The 15,797-nt window shown below is 45.1% G+C and overlaps 1 protein-coding gene across 10 annotated transcripts in view; it reads left to right on the top strand.

Annotated features, from left to right (window-relative positions):
- nr2c1 (nuclear receptor subfamily 2 group C member 1) overlaps nt 1–15,797 on the top strand; it is a 132,596-nt gene that overhangs the window by 95,905 nt on the left and 20,894 nt on the right. For 5 of the 10 annotated variants that reach the window (XM_033039398.1, XM_033039396.1, XM_033039394.1 and 2 more), the window contains 2 exons: nt 1,670–1,791; nt 6,774–6,913. In XM_033039398.1, coding sequence (XP_032895289.1) covers nt 1,670–1,791; nt 6,774–6,913 — 262 coding nt within the window. Of the gene's footprint in view, nt 1–1,669; nt 1,792–6,773; nt 6,950–15,797 lie in introns of all 10 variants that reach the window. The other 5 variants (XM_033039391.1, XM_033039392.1, XM_033039389.1 and 2 more) reach the window with 1 other exon arrangement.

Raw genomic sequence — 15,797 nt, 5'->3', positions numbered from 1 at the left:
CAGCTGATCCCACTATCGGTGATCCGAGTGCCACTGGCTGCTGCTGGCTGCACGCTGCTCCGCGGTCCTCCCTCACCAACTTTGTCCTTACTGCCCTTCCGTGGAGTGGATCTGGCCGGTGCGGAGGCGACATCGGGCACAGCTGATCCCATCTAGCCTACCAGCTTTGTCGCAGCCCGTTGGTTTCTCCACCTGTAATCAGTATGGTAAAAACACAAAAAGACCGCAGCTCTTACCTGCAGGTCCAGGTTTAAATTGTCGCTACGGGGGAACGTCGTTCCACCCCGCCTACTGCTGTTTTTGACTTGTCCAAAAGTCGACGGCCCCATTCTGAATAGTCTCCCGCCCGGCCGTGGTGTTCTGGCCGGCGTGGGACCAAAAGTCGGCACAGCTGATCCCTTACGGGGCTTGTGCCTTCAGCTGCTGCTGGCTCCCGCAACTTAGTGGTCCTTCCCAGCCAGCTTCACTCGCAGCACTTGTGGACACTATTTTGTCCAGCTTCCCCCCCCTGTGAAAAAATAGCGCGGGGAACAAAACTACCGCAGAGTAAATTTCTTACCTGCAGGTCGCGGTTTCAAACTTACCGCTGCGGGGGAACGTTCCCCCCGCCTGACGTTTCGCAAGCGTGAAGCGATATGACACGCATGCGTCGTGGCGGGGTTCTTCACGTAGTCACTCACGTGACTCTGAAGTAAAATCAGTATTTAAGAAGGAACTGCAGATGCTGGAAAATTGAAGGTAGACAAAAGTGCTGGAGAAACTCAGCGGGTGCAGCAGCATCTATGGAGCGAAGGAAATAGGCAACATTTCCGGGGCCGAAACCCTTCCCCAGACTGGAGAAGGGTTTCGGCCCGAAACGTTGCCTATTTCCTTCGCTCCATAGATGCTGCTGCACCCGCTGAGTTTCTCCAGCACTTTTGTCTACCATCCAGAATCAGTACCCTGTTCCTGCTTTCCCCCCCCCCATATCCCTTGATTTTGTTAGCCCAAAGAGCTATATCTAACTCTCTCTTGAATACATCCTCCTCCTAAGATTCTCCTACTGTTGTGTCAGTTAGGGTCTTTGGACCTCCAGAAGCAGCTGGAGTGCAACTCCCACATATGCCAACATTGAGAGATGTATCACTGATTTAGATTTACACGGATCATTCCGAGCTTAAATGTATTTTTCCTTCCATTTACCAAGTGCTTGGTATCTGCAGGAAGCAGAGTCCTACCCGTTCACTTTTCCAATGGTGGAACAAGGCTGATGTGACTTCAGCCAAAATAGCGTTCAGCTTTTATATTTTGCCACCTTAAACTTAATTTAGTAAAGAGACTCGAGAGTCAAGAATGTTTAAGTGTCATGTGCACTGGAACAGAACAATTACATTCTTACTGCTGTAACTCTGCTGGCACATTTACGTAACAACAAACCAAGACAGAGATAGATAGATTCTTGATCAGTACGGGTGTCAGGGGTTATGGGGACAATAGACAATAGGTGCAGGAGTAGGCCATTCGGCCCTTCGAGCCAACTAATCTAAGTGAGAAATCAGTTTGATTCTTGTTAAGAATGTGATTTGCTTTTATGAATAGTGTTGCAAACTGCATTCCTCTACTACAAAATGAAACTTTGCAGCCATGGGATAACTTGATGTTCAAGTAAGTTCTTCTTTGCTCTCCGCAGCTAACAATGCCGTCACCAATGCCAGAGTACCTGAATGTGCACTATATCTGCGAGTCTGCATCAAGATTATTGTTCCTTTCCATGCATTGGGCAAGATCTATTCCAGCCTTCCAGGCTCTTGGGTTAGTGATCAAGTTTTAACAATCTTGTGTTTCAATTTGTCATTTAGTGCTATTGTGGCGTGCACGTATTTAATTTCGTTTTTTAGTTTAGAGATACAGGCCCTTCGGCCCACCGAGTCCGCACCGACCAGCGCCCCCCCCCCCACATATTAACACTACCCAATGCACACTAGGGCTAATTTTACATTTATACCAAGCTAATTAACCTACAAACCTATACGTCTTTGGAGTGTGGGAGGAAATTGAAGATCTCAGAGAGAACCCACGCAGGTCACGGGGAGAACATACAAACCCCGTACCATACTCATCCGTAGTCGGGATTAAACCCGGGTCTCTGGCGCTGTAAGGCCGTAGCTCTCCAGCTGCGCCACTGTGCCACTCTTGTATGTGCAGCGTTTCCATACCATGAGCTACAGTGCACAGTTTTGTTCTTCTCTCTGCAGATCCGCCATGTCTCTGTAAGGCCACTACACATTATACCATTCTGACTATTCGCTGGAATTTGCTTATAAATTTCAGGATCCAAATTAGCATTTTACAGTGTAACTATATTTTTGCATTTTTAATGAAGTTTGCATCCTTGATGGAAAATTAAAAAAATACTTTGATAAATTCAAACAGATCAGTGGTTTGCAGGTGCCTTTCCTAAGAGAATTCATTAGGGCGACCAATATTGCATGGTCATGAATTGGTATTTAGCAGCTTGAGGTCCACCTATACTCAGAGGGGTCCATCTTTACTCAAATTTCTATATACATGTCAGAATATATATAGGTTTATATATACCCATTGCACAGACATGGGCTGTACTTATCAAGTCAGGTTTATTCGTCACATAGAAAATAGGTGCAGGAGTAGGCCATTCGGCCCTTCGAGCCTGCACCGCCATTCAATATGATCATGGCTGATCATCCAACTCAGTATCCCATCCCTGCCTTCTCTCCATACCCCCTGATCCCTTTAGCCACAAGGGCCACATCTAACTCCCTCTTAAATATAGCCAATGAACTGGCCTCAACTACCTTCTGTGGCAGAGAATTCCACAGATTCATCACTCTCTGTGTAAAAAATGATTTTCTCATCTCGGTCCTAAAAGACTTCCCTCTTATCCTTAAACTGTGACCCCTAGTTCTGGACTTCCCCAACATCGGGAATAATCTTCCTGCATCTAGCCTGTCCAACCCCTTAAGAATTTTGTAAGTTTCTATAAGATCCCCCCTCAATCTTCTGAATTCTAGCGTGTACAAGCCGAGTCTATCCAGTCTTTCTTCATATGAAAGTCCTGCCATCCCAGGAATCACTCTGGTGAACCTTCTCTATACTCCCTCTATGGCAAGAATGTCTTTCCTCAGATTAGGAGACCAAAACTGTACGCAATACTCCAGGTGTGGTCTCACCAAGTACAACTGAAGTAGAACCTCCCAGCTCTTATACTCAAATCCTTTTGCTATGAATGCTAACATACCATTTGGTTTCCTCACATACACATACGAGATGTGCAGTGAAAAGAAAAGTGGCCATGCTTGCGGATTGTGCAAAAAAACTACAAAACAGAATGGAACAGAATCACATATTCACATATTACATATTTGTGGGAGGAAAAAAACAAAAAAAACACCAATTTTAAAAAGACACCACACAACAGTAAATTGGTTCAGTAAAGTTAGTCCCTGGTGAAATAGGAGTTTACAGTCCTAATGGCCTCTGGGAAGAAACTCCTTCTCATCCTCTCTGTTTTCACAGCATGGCAACGGAGGCGTTTGCCTGACCGTAACAGCTGGAACAGTCCGTTGCTGGGGTGGAAGGGGTCTTCAGAATATTACATAGTCATAAAATCATACAGTTCAGATGCGGCTCCTTTGGCCCAATACTTCCATGCCGACCATAAGTATCTATCTATACTAATCCCATTTATCACCATCCATGGCCTTCTGTTCCATGACAATTCAAGTGCTCCTCCAGATACTTAAATGTTGCATGTGTCTCTGCCTTCACTGCCCACTGAGCAAGTGGGTCCAGTTTCCAACTAACTTCTGGGTGAAAAATGTATTCAATTTAAACCTTCTAAACTTACCACCCCATGCATTAAATCTGTCTTTTCTAGTTTTAGCCACCTGTAGTATGGAGGAAAGGTTTGTACGATCTACCCTATTTATGCCACTTACCTGCCCTATTTATGCCTCTCAAGTCTCATTATAAAACCATTGTCTTAAAAGTTGTACCTTAACCTCTGTTGTACCATACCATATTCTGCTGCCTGGCTAATGAACACAACTAATACCATATGCCTCCTTCATCCCCTTATCTACTTGTAATGCCATCTTCACCAAGGTCCTTCTGTTCTCAATAGAAGCAGTCCCTGGTTACAAATGCCCAATTCATAGACATCCTTACATACGCTTGAGTTCCTATAATATTATTATGTTAAAAAACTCTGACGTACGTACATCCTGTGCACGGCTGCCCAGCCAGCAGCTGTCTGTCTTTTCATCTTTTTATTTTTTATTTTAGTTAGTTAAGTGTTTTGTTTGGAGGTCTAGACTTTTTTATGTGGGGGGTGGGGAAGGGGGAAACTACCTTTCAGGGTCCCTACCTGGTCGGAGAGGCAGCTTTTCTCCGGGCTGCAGCTTCGACCCGTCCTCGCGGCCTACCAGCGGGCCTGGAGCGGCGTTTCCTGTCGGGGACCGCCCAGAACCTCGGCGTCGGCGGCGGCACAGCGCTGGAGCGCTATCGCGGAGCGGGCGATGCCTTGCCCGGGTCGCCGCACTGGAGCTCCGGTGAGCTGAAGATCGCTGAGGAAAACATCACGGAGCTGCGGGACTGTGGAGCGATCAGCTGCGGGCGGCGGCGCTGACTTTACACCGGGAGCCTGGGATCTCTAGATGAGATCGCCAGTTGTGGAGCTCCAACCGGCGCGGCCTTGTTGGCTTCGGAAGCCGTGGCCTCCAGTACGGAAGCGGCCATTCCAGGGTTCCCAAGCCGCTGAGAGGACTCTCCCGACGCCGGAGCAGCATCACCCGGCGAGAACGGCCTGGAACATCGGGCCTCCGTAGAGGCAACTGTGGAGGCCTCAATGGGCCCGACTATGGGTGAACTGGGGTTGGGGACTGGACTTTGTGCCTTCCCTCATAATGGGAACCATTGTGGGGGGATGTTCTTTATGTTTAAAACTCTTATTAATGTTATGTCTGTATTCCTTCTTTATGTGCTGCAAAATGGCAAGAAGCATTTCACTTCACTACACCTAGGTGTATGTGAATGTGACCAATAAAATACCTTTGATACCTTTGATCCGTTTCTCCCTGCAAGAGGTAGAACTGGATTCTTCTCTCTCTCTCTCTCTCCTTTTAATAATTGTTGATTTTTATCAGTCGTGTTATTTTTGCTGCCTTTCATTACCATACTTAGGTGGTATGGTTACTATATCGTGAATTTTGTTGATTTTCCAACTTATGGCAAAATCAACACATAAAAACAGAACCAATTTGTTACCCAGGAACGACGTGTGCTCTCTAATGCCCGATTGTTCAATTTATATGTCCGAGCCTTGTTAGTCCTCCCAAACTATACTTGCATTTGATCTGCCATTGTTCTGTCTGTCTTAGAAATTAATTAATTATAGTGTGACCAGAGGACATATGTTCAAGGTGAAGGAGAAAAGATTTAATAGGAATCTGAGGGGTAACTTTTTCACACAAAGGGTGGTGGGTGCATGGAACAAGCTGCCACAAGAGGTAGTTGAGGCAGGGACTATCCCAATATTTAAGAAGCAGTTAGACAGGTACATGGATAGGACAGGTTTGGAGGGATATGGACCAAATGCTGACAGGTGGGACCAGTGTAGCTGGGACATGTTGGCCGGTGTGGGCAAGTTGGACCGAAAGGCCTGTTTCCACGATGTATCACTATGACTCTGTCTAGCCTAAGACTACCCTCCTCACTACCAACAACACAACCATTTTTCATATCATCCAAATCATACTGATGTTATGATTATAACAAACAGTAAAGGTCCATGCACTACTCAAATTTGCTTCCTGTCACAAAAGCAACTTGCCCCCTATTTCCTAGCCAATTTTGGATCCAATTTGGCAACTTAGCTTGGATCCCAATGTTTCTAATCCTCTGGACCAGTTTTGCATGTGGGAATTTATTAAAGAACTCACAGAAGTACATGTATACTCTCTCAGTTACATTGCTCTCATGTGTACATTGGTATCTCCTTGAAAAATGCAAATTGGTCAGACAGGAACTCCCTTTGTACATCAGCGAGATTAAGCGCAGGCTCGGCGATCGTTTCGCTGAACACCTCCGCTCAGTCTGCCTAAACCTAACTGATCTCCCGGTTGCTGAACAATTTAACTCCCCCTCCCATTCCCACACTGACCTTTCTGTCCTGGGCCTCCTCCATTGTCAGAGTGAGGCCCAGTGCAAAATGGAGGAACAGCACCTCATGTTTCGCTTGGGCAGTTTACACCCCAGCGGTATGAACATTTGACTTCGCTAGCTTCAAGTAACCCTTACTTTCCCCTCGCTCTCCATCCCCTCCCCCTTCCAAGGTCTCTGACCAGTCTTACAGTCTCCGACTACATTTTATCTCTGTTTGCTTTGTTGTTACCTTCTCACAACTAACAATGATCTATTCTACAGTTTCCTTGATTTCCATTCCCTTTGTCCTGTTTTCACACTTTACACGTCCTTATCTATACACTTCCTTATCTATGTACCACCCACTGGCATCAGTCTGAAGAAGGGTCTCGACTTGAATCGTCACCCATTCCCTGTGTCCAGAGATGCTGCCTGTCCAGCTGAGTTACTCCAGCATTTTGTGTCTGTCTTCGATTTAAACCAGCATCTGCGGTTCCTTTGTACACACCGATTCATTGCGATTCACACCGAAGTTTATTTATGATATAATGTTCTTTCTGTATCACAATTTTATTGAGGACTAAGAATTAAAACATGCTTATCTTTTTCCACAGGCCGGACAATAATACAGCTTTGGTACGCGCTTGTTGGAATGAACTCTTTACACTTGGTCTTGCCCAGTGTTCCCAAGTGATGAATCTATCGACCATACTCACAGCAATCGTAAACCACCTACAAACAAGTCTCCAGCAAGGTTGGCAGGGAGCTAATCTTCAAACGGTTGATTCATGTGTGTTCTGAAATGCTGTATCATAGAATTGTAGAGCATGTGTGTGCTGTGATATGCTGTGCCGTTAAACAATGTCGTTGTGCCGGCTGTGAAATGTGATATGATAGATTAAGGTGGCATTTAAAATGCTGCTCTGATTGGTAATGCATGCATACTTTGCAGTTTTGTACCTCGCAGTTACAAAACATGTATATATGCTCCCTATAAAATCCTGTAATGCATGTGTGAGTTCTGGTGCTATGCCAAGAACTAATAGTTCCCACGTCAGCACTGCAATGCTGTACCATCGGGTGGTACAAGAAATGAAAAAGTTTGTCTTCTAAATGTATGATGGTGTTTCTGGGATTATAAATGCAAAGAGTAGTGGAAATCAAAGCTGGGAGACAGCATCAACTAGAGAGGGGAATTAATGTGGCAATAGGAATTTTAAATATATCATTTAAAAATCTTGTGTGAGTTATAAGAGACATTTCTGAAGTTTTTAGAAGAATGGAAGTGGTGAGCGGTAATTTAGGCCCCTGGAGACGTAATTGATAAAACGGAAGTGACACATTACAAATAATTGCATCCAATCTCTCAGTACAGGAAGAGAATAAAGGAATCGATATGAATAGAACAAAAATGGAGAGGAAAACATTAGATTTAATATTAAAGGAAATTGGGGAAAAAATAATGAGACCACTATAGTCTTCAGGCACGGTGGCACAGCGGTAGAGTTTCTGCCTTACAGCACCAGAGACCCGGGTTCGATCCTGACTACGGGTGCTGTCTGTACGGATTTTGTACGTTCTCCCTGTGAACACGTGGGTTTTCTCCGGATGCTCTGGTTTCCTCCCGTGATGCACAGGTTTGTAGGTTAATTGGCTTCTGTAAGTTGTTAAATTGTCCCTAGTGTGTACGATAGTGCAAGTGCACAGGGTGACCACCGGGTGGCACGGACTCAGTGGTCCGAAGCGTCTGTTTCCACGCTGTATCTCTAAATTAAACTAAACTAAACCTCTTGGTACAGGAAGAGAATAAAGAAATAGATATGAATAAACAAAAAGGAGAGAATTTTTCGATTTAGTATTAAAGGATATTTTTTTAAATGAGACTACTGTAGACAAATGATAATAGAAAAAAATGTAGATCCTATAATCGCCACCTCCCAACAATCACTTGGTTTAGGAATTGTTCCGTTGAAGTGGATGTCTGAAGTCATCTTGTTATTTTAGAGGAGGTCACTAATCTGGCACATAATTGTACCTGTGCATGCCACTTGTGTGTACTTCTGAACACAATCAATACATTTCCACAGAATGCACATAAGAAGTACTGCTGCATGGATTTTGAGGCAGTTTCATTAGCATGGGCAGGGAATTATTTATGAAATAGAGGTGATGGACACGTATGGATATATATTTCAAATGGCACTGTCTGACCTGTAGAGTTGACCAAGGATCTGCACTGGGATGCAAACCTTGTGGGCAGCACAGAGGCACAGCCGCTAGAGCAGCTGCCTCACAGCACCAGGGGCTCGGGTCTTCCCTGTGTGGAGTTGGCACGTTATCCCTGTGACCACGTGGGTTTCCTCCCACATCCCAAAGACATGCGGGTTTGTACGTTAATTGGCCTCTGTAAATTGCTCCTCGTCATAGAGTGATACAGTGTGGAAACAGGCCCATCGGCCCAACTTGCCCACACTGGCCAACATGTCCCAGTTGCACTAGTCCCACCTGCCTGCGCTTGGTCCATATGCTTCCAAACTTGTCCTAGCAGGATTGTGCCATTGCCACAGAATAATGGTAAAACTCTGGCAGATTGAATTCAGTTTGTAAATTTGGTGTCATCCACTTGGGACAAAAAAAATTCTGAGCATTGTGCATGCTTGAATGATAACAGAGTTGAAATGGTTTCGTTAAAAGAGCAGATTAGGATTGTGTTTCCCTCTAGCAGTTTAAGGGCTGATCTTATAGAGGTGTTTGAAAAAATTAAAAGATTCAAGAAAGGCGGCATTTACAAGAAAATGCAGATGCTGAAATTTTGTGCAAAACACAAAGTGCTGGAGGAACTCAGTGGGTCAGGCAGCAAAAATTAGGCTTTCCACTCTAGGTCATCCGAGATGTCGCTGTGGTCGTGTCATCGTCTTGTCCCACCCCCGCCCTGTTGTGGATGGAACCTTCACCCGTGTCTCCAGTGAAATCTTAAGAGTATTGTGCTCAGTTTTGAGCACCCTGTTGTAGGAAACATGTTGTTAAACTGGAAAGGACACAGAGAAGATTTACGAGGATGTTGCCAGGACTCGAGGGCCTGAGCTATGGGGAGAGGTTGAGCATGCTGGGACTCCATTCCTTGGAGTGCAGGAGGATGAGAGGTGATCTTATAGAGGTGTATAAAATCATGAGAGGAATAGATCGGGTAGATGCACAGAGACTCTTGCCCAGAATAGGGGAATCGAGAATCGTAGGTTTAAGCTGAAGAGAAAAAGATTTAATAGGAAACTGAGGGGTAACTTTTTCACACAGAGGGTGGTGGGTGTATGGAACGTGCTGGCGGAGGAGGTAGTTGAGGCTGGGACTATCGCAACGTTTAAGAAACAGTTAGACAGATGCATGGATAGGACAGGTTTGGAGGGTTTATTTGACCCCATATGGAGGTTTATAAAATCATAAGGGGCATTGGCAGGGATGTGGGATCCAATGCCGGACTGAGGTGGGTGTTAAGGATGGAAGTCGGTATGGAAGGTGATGAAAGAAAGTTCACTGAACCGGATAGGTATGAACACAGCAGGGAGCAAGGAAGGTCTGTTGGACTGAATAGCATTTATTTTGAATTGGGGTATGTATGGTATGTGCCACAGGGATATTGTAGCCATTGCAGAATTCCAGCTAAGATAGGGACTGGCTTAATGTTCCACGGCAGCTGAACAAAAAGGATGGCAGCATCATCAAGGACCCACACTATCCGGGCCATACACTCATCTCCCCACTACCTTCAGGTAGAAGGTACAGGAGCCTGAAGACGACAACGACCAGGTTCAGGAATAGCTACTTCCCCACAGCCATCAGGCTATTAATCTCGCTCGGACAAAACTCTGAACATTAATAGCCAATAATCTGTTTATTTGCACTTTATCAGTTTAATTATTCATGTGTGTATATATTTATGCAATGGTATATGGACACACTGATCTGTTCAGTATTCGTGCCTACTATGTTCTGGTGTGCTAAAGCAAAGCAAGAATTTAATTGTCTTATCAGGGACACAAGACAATAAAACTCTCTTGAACTCTTGGTCTAGATGCTATAGGTGAGATAGAGGTGGGAGTAGAAGAGGCGGGGTGCTTTATTGATGAAGGAGAATGTCACGCCAGTAGTCTGAGATTAACATTACTGATGGGTCGTCCAGTGAGACGATATGGGTGAAGCTGAGGAATAAAAAAAGGGATGAACACCTTGTTGGGAATGGATTATAGGCCTCCAAACAGTCGATGGGAATTAGAAGAACAAATCTGCCAGGAAGCTGCAGGCAGCTGCAAGACTAATAGGGTTGTCACAGTAGAGGATTTTAACTTTCCCAATATAGACTGGGACTGCTACAGTGTCAAGGGCTTAGACTGGGTGGAATTTGTCAAATGTGTTCTGGATTGTTTCCTCAGACAATGTGTAGAAGACCCTAGGGTGAAGAGTAGGGGAATCAATAACCAGAGGAAACGTTTAAAGTGCGAGGGAAAAGATTTAATAAGAACCCGAGGGGCAATTATTTAATACAGTGTGTACATGAAGCGTACTGCCCGAGGAAGTAGTTGAGGCTAGTACTGTTTAACATTTATAGACGTGTGGACAGGTATATGGATGGGAAAGGTTTAAAGGGATAATTGCTAAATGTAGATAAGTGGGCCTAGAATAGATGACTAGAATAGATGGAGCATCTTGGTTGGCATCAGCAAGTTGGGCCAAAGGGCTTGTTTCGTGCAGTATGACTATGACCTCATCTCTCAGTTCCATCCAGGGACCGCAAACAATCCTTTGAGATGAGACAGAATTTCACACTCACCTCCTCCAACCTCTTCTATTGCATTCAGTGCTCCCGATGTGGCCTCCTTCATCGGAGAGATCAAGTATTGACTAGACAACCATTTCATCAAACATTTATCCTCTGGCCAACAAGTCTGTTGGATCTCACGGTTGCCAACTATTTTTGCTCTCTTTTCTATCCTAAACTGACCTTTCTGTTCTTGGCCTTCTCCATTGCCAGAGTGATGCCACATACAAAGTGGGAGAATAGCACTTCATATTCCACTTGGGTAACTTACAGTCCAATGTACGAGCATTGAATTCTCCAATTTCAAGTAATCCTCCCTCTCCCACCCCCCACCCTCATCCCCTCACTCTTTCCCCTGCCCCACCCCACTCGAATGCCCACCCATCTCTCCCACCACCCCAGTCATATTTCTCCTTTCTCCCCCTCCCGTAACCTTCTTTCCATCCCCAAGTCCCATATTTTATTTTCCTTTCTCCATCCCCTTCCACTTTTTTCCTTGCCATCATCATCACATTTCACATCTTCGTCTTCCCCTACCTGACACCCTTTTGCTTTCTTCTCATTATCTCCACGCATCTGCGAATTGTGACCCCCTTCCTCGGCTGTATCCAGCTATCACTTGCCATGTTTCAGCCCCACTCCCACCTTTCATTTCCAGCTTTCTCCCCTACACCATGTCTGAAGAAGGGACCTGGCCCAAAGTGTTGCCTGCCCATTACCTCCACAGATGCTGCCTGACCTGCCGAGTTCCTCCGGCACTTTGCAGGTGGGATAGTTTGGGACAAGGAGGATCATAATAAAGTTAGAGGCCATTTGCGTATGATTGGAGAAGCCCATGTCTTCACCTGGTGTAGAGCTGAAACTCCACATCCCACCTGATCGCCCCAAAATAAATCTCAACTGTCCGGTCAGTTTAGTTTTAGTTTAGTTTCGAGATACAGCGTGGAACTGTGGCCTTTGGCCCACCGAGTCTGCACCGTCCCAACAATTAGCTCATACACTAGTTCTATTCTACTTTCTAGGGACAATTTACAGAAGCCAATTAACCTACAAACCTGCACGTCTTTGGAATGTGGGAGGAAACCGGAGCAACCTGAAAAAGCCCACATGGTCACAGGGAGAACGTACATAGAACATAGAACATAGAAATTAGGTGCAGGAGTAGGCCATTCGGCCCTTCGAGCCTGCACCGCCATTCAATATGATCATGGCTGATCATCCAACTCAGTATCCCGTACCTGCCTTCTCTCCATACCCTCTGATCCCCTTAGCCACAAGGGCCACATCTAACTCCCTCTTAAATATAGCCAATGAACTGGCCTCGACTACCCTCTGTGGCAGAGAGTTCCAGAGATTCACCACTCTCTGTGTGAAAAAAGTTCTTCTCATCTCGGTTTTAAAGGATTTCCCCCTTATCCTTAAGCTGTGACCCCTTGTCCTGGACTTCCCCAACATCGGGAGCAATCTTCCTGCATCTAGCCTGTCCAACCCCTTAAGAATTTTATAAGTTTCTATAAGATCCCCTCTCAATCTCCTAAATTCTCGAGGGTATAAACCAAGTCTATCCAGTCTTTCTTCATAAGACAGTCCTGACATCCCAGGAATCAGTCTGGTGAACCTTCTCTGCACTCCCTCTATGGCAATAATGTCCTTCCTCAGATTTGGAGACCAAAACTGTACGCAATACTCCAGGTGTGGTCTCACCAAGACCCTGTACAACTGCAGTAGAACCTCCCTGCTCCTATACTCAAATCCTTTTGCTATGAAAGCTAACATACCATTCGCTTTCTTCACTGCCTGCTGCACCTGCATGCCCACTTTCAATGACTGGTGTACCATGACACCCAGGTCTCACTGCATCTCCCCTTTTCCTAGTCGGCCACCATTTAGATAATAGTCTGCTTTCCTGTTTTTGCCACCAAAATGGATAACCTCACATTTATCCACATTATACTGCATCTGCCAAACATTTGCCCAATCACCCAGCCTATCCAAGTCACCTTGCAGTCTCCTAGCATCCTCCTCACAGCTAACACTGCCCCCCAGCTTAGTGTCATCCGCAAACTTGGAGATATTGCCTTCAATTCTCTCATCCAGATCATTAATATATATTGTAAATAGCTGGGGTCCCAGCACAGAGCCTTGCGGTACCCCACTAGTCACTGCCTGCCATTGTGAAAAGGACCCGTTTACTCCTACTCTTTGCTTCCTGTTTGCCAGCCAGTTCTCTATCCACATCAATACTGAACCCCCAATGCCGTGTGCTTTAAGTTTGTATACTAATCTCTTATGTGGGACCTTGTCGAAAGCCTTCTGGAAGTCCAGATACACCACATCCACTGGTTCTCCCCTATCCACGCTACTAGTTACATCCTCGAAAAATTCTATCAGATTCGTCAGACATGATTTACCTTTTGTAAATCCATGCTGACTTTGTCCAATGATTTCACCACTTTCCAAATGTGCTGCTATCCCATCTTTAATAACTGACTCTAGCAGTTTCCCCACTACCGATGTTAGACTAACTGGTCTGTAATTCCCCGTTTTCCCTCTCCCTCCCTTCTTAAAAAGTGGGGTTACGTTTGCTACCCGCCAATCCTCAGGAACTACTCCAGAATCTAAAGAGTTTTGAAAGATTATTACTAATGCATCCACTATTTCTGGAGCTACTTCCTTAAGTACTCTGGGATGCAGCCTATCTGGCCCTGGGGATTTATCGGCCTTTAATCCATTCAATTTACCCAACACCACTTCCCGGCTAACCTGGATTTCACTCAATTCCTCCAACTCCCCTGCTATTTCCGGCAGTTTATTTATGTCTTCCTTAGTGAAGACGGAACCAAAGTAGTTATTCAATTGGTCCGCCATATCCTTGTTCCCCATGATCAACTCACCTGTTTCTGACTGCAAGGGACCTACATTTGTTTTAACTAATCTCTTTCTTTTCACATATCTATAAAAACTTTTGCAGTCAGTTTTTATGTTCCCTGCCAGTTTTCTTTCATAATCTATTTTTCCTTTCCTAATTAAGTCCTTTGTCTTCCTCTGCTGGTCTCTGAATTTCTCCCAGTATGCTGCTTTTTCTGGCTAATTTGTACGCATCATCCTTCGCTTTGATACTATCCCTGATTTCCCTTGTTATCCACGGATGCACTACCTTCCCTGATTTATTCTTTTGCCAAACTGGGATGAACAATTTTTGTAGTTCATCCATGCAGTCTTTAAATGTCTTCCATTGCATATTCACCGTCAACCCTTTTAGAATTAATTGCCAGTCAATCTTGGCCAATTCACGTCTCATACCCTCAAAGTTACCTTTCTTTAAGTTCAGAACCATTGTTTCTGAATTAACAATGTCACTCTCCATCCTAATGAAGAACTCAACCATATTATGGTCACTCTTTCCCAAGGGGGCACGTACAACAAGACTGCTAACTAACCCTTCCTCATTACTCAATACCCAGTCTAAAATAGCCTGCTCTCTCGTTGGTTCCTCTACATGTTGATTTAGATAACTATCCCGCATACATTCCAAAAAATCCTCTTCCTCAGCACCCCTGCCAATTTGATTCACCCAATCTATATGTAGATTGAAGTCACCCATTATAACGGTTTTGCCTTTGTCGCACGCATTTCTAATTTCCTGTTTGATACCATCTCCAACTTCACTACTACTGTTAGGTGGCCTGTACACAACACCCACCAGCGTTTTCTGCCCCTTAGTGTTTCGCAGCTCTACCCATACCGATTCCACATCCTCCAAACTAATGTCCTTCCTTTCCATTGCGTTAATCTCCTCTCTAATCAGCAACACTACCCCACCTCCTTTTCCTTTCTCTCTATCCCTCCTGAATATTGAATATCCCTGGATGTTCAGCTCCCAGCCTTGGTCACCCTGGAGCCATGTCTCCGTGATCCCAACTATATCATAGTCATTAATAGCTATCTGCACATTCAACTCATCCACCTTATTACGAATGCTCCTTGCATTGAGACACAAAGCCTTCAGGCTTGTTTTTACAACACTCTTACCCCTTATACAATTATGTTGAAAAGTGGCCCTTTTTGATTTTTGCCCTGGATTTGCCGGCCTGCCACTTTTACTTTTCACCTTGCTACCTATTGCTTCTACCCTCATTTTACACCCCTCTGTCTCTACGCTCACACATTTAAGAAACCCTTTCCCTTTAACTCCATCCTCCACTATCCCATTCGACACCCCACCCCCCTTACAGACAGCACCCGTAGTCAGGATTGAACCTGGGTCTCTGGCGCTGTAAGGCTGCAACACTACTGCTGCCGCCCAGGAGGTTCCATGAACCAGCTGTGATTGTTGCTGGTCCCGTTTCCTTGAAGATACTTTTCTGGCTCAGGCTCCAATTATGTGAAATTCGGTTACACGGCTTGCTATTATGGGACTTTGAACTCGCAGCTGAATCAGTTTGAAGAAGGATCCTGACCTGAAAAGTCACCTGGGATCATTGTCTTGCTGTAGAATGAACCGCCGGACAATGTTTTGAGGCCGGATAATGTTAACATCCCCACCATAGTGTTTCACAGATGAGGTGGTATGCTTTGGATCTTGGGCAGTTCCTTCTCTCTTCCATACTTTGCTGTTGCCATCACTCTGATATGTTAATCTTCGTCTCATCTGTCCACAAGACCCTTTTCCAGAACGGTGGTTGCTCTTTTAAGTACTTCTTGGCAAACTGTAACCTGGCCATCCTATTTTTGCGGCTAACCAGTGGTTTGCATCTTGCAGTGTAGCCTCTGTATTACTGTTCATGAAGTCTTCTGCAGACAGTGGTCATTGACAAATCCACAC

The sequence above is a fragment of the Amblyraja radiata genome, chromosome 21 (genome assembly GCF_010909765.2).
Source record: "Amblyraja radiata isolate CabotCenter1 chromosome 21, sAmbRad1.1.pri, whole genome shotgun sequence".
Taxonomy (NCBI): domain Eukaryota; kingdom Metazoa; phylum Chordata; class Chondrichthyes; order Rajiformes; family Rajidae; genus Amblyraja; species Amblyraja radiata.
This window is presented reverse-complemented; position numbering and strand designations above follow the sequence as displayed.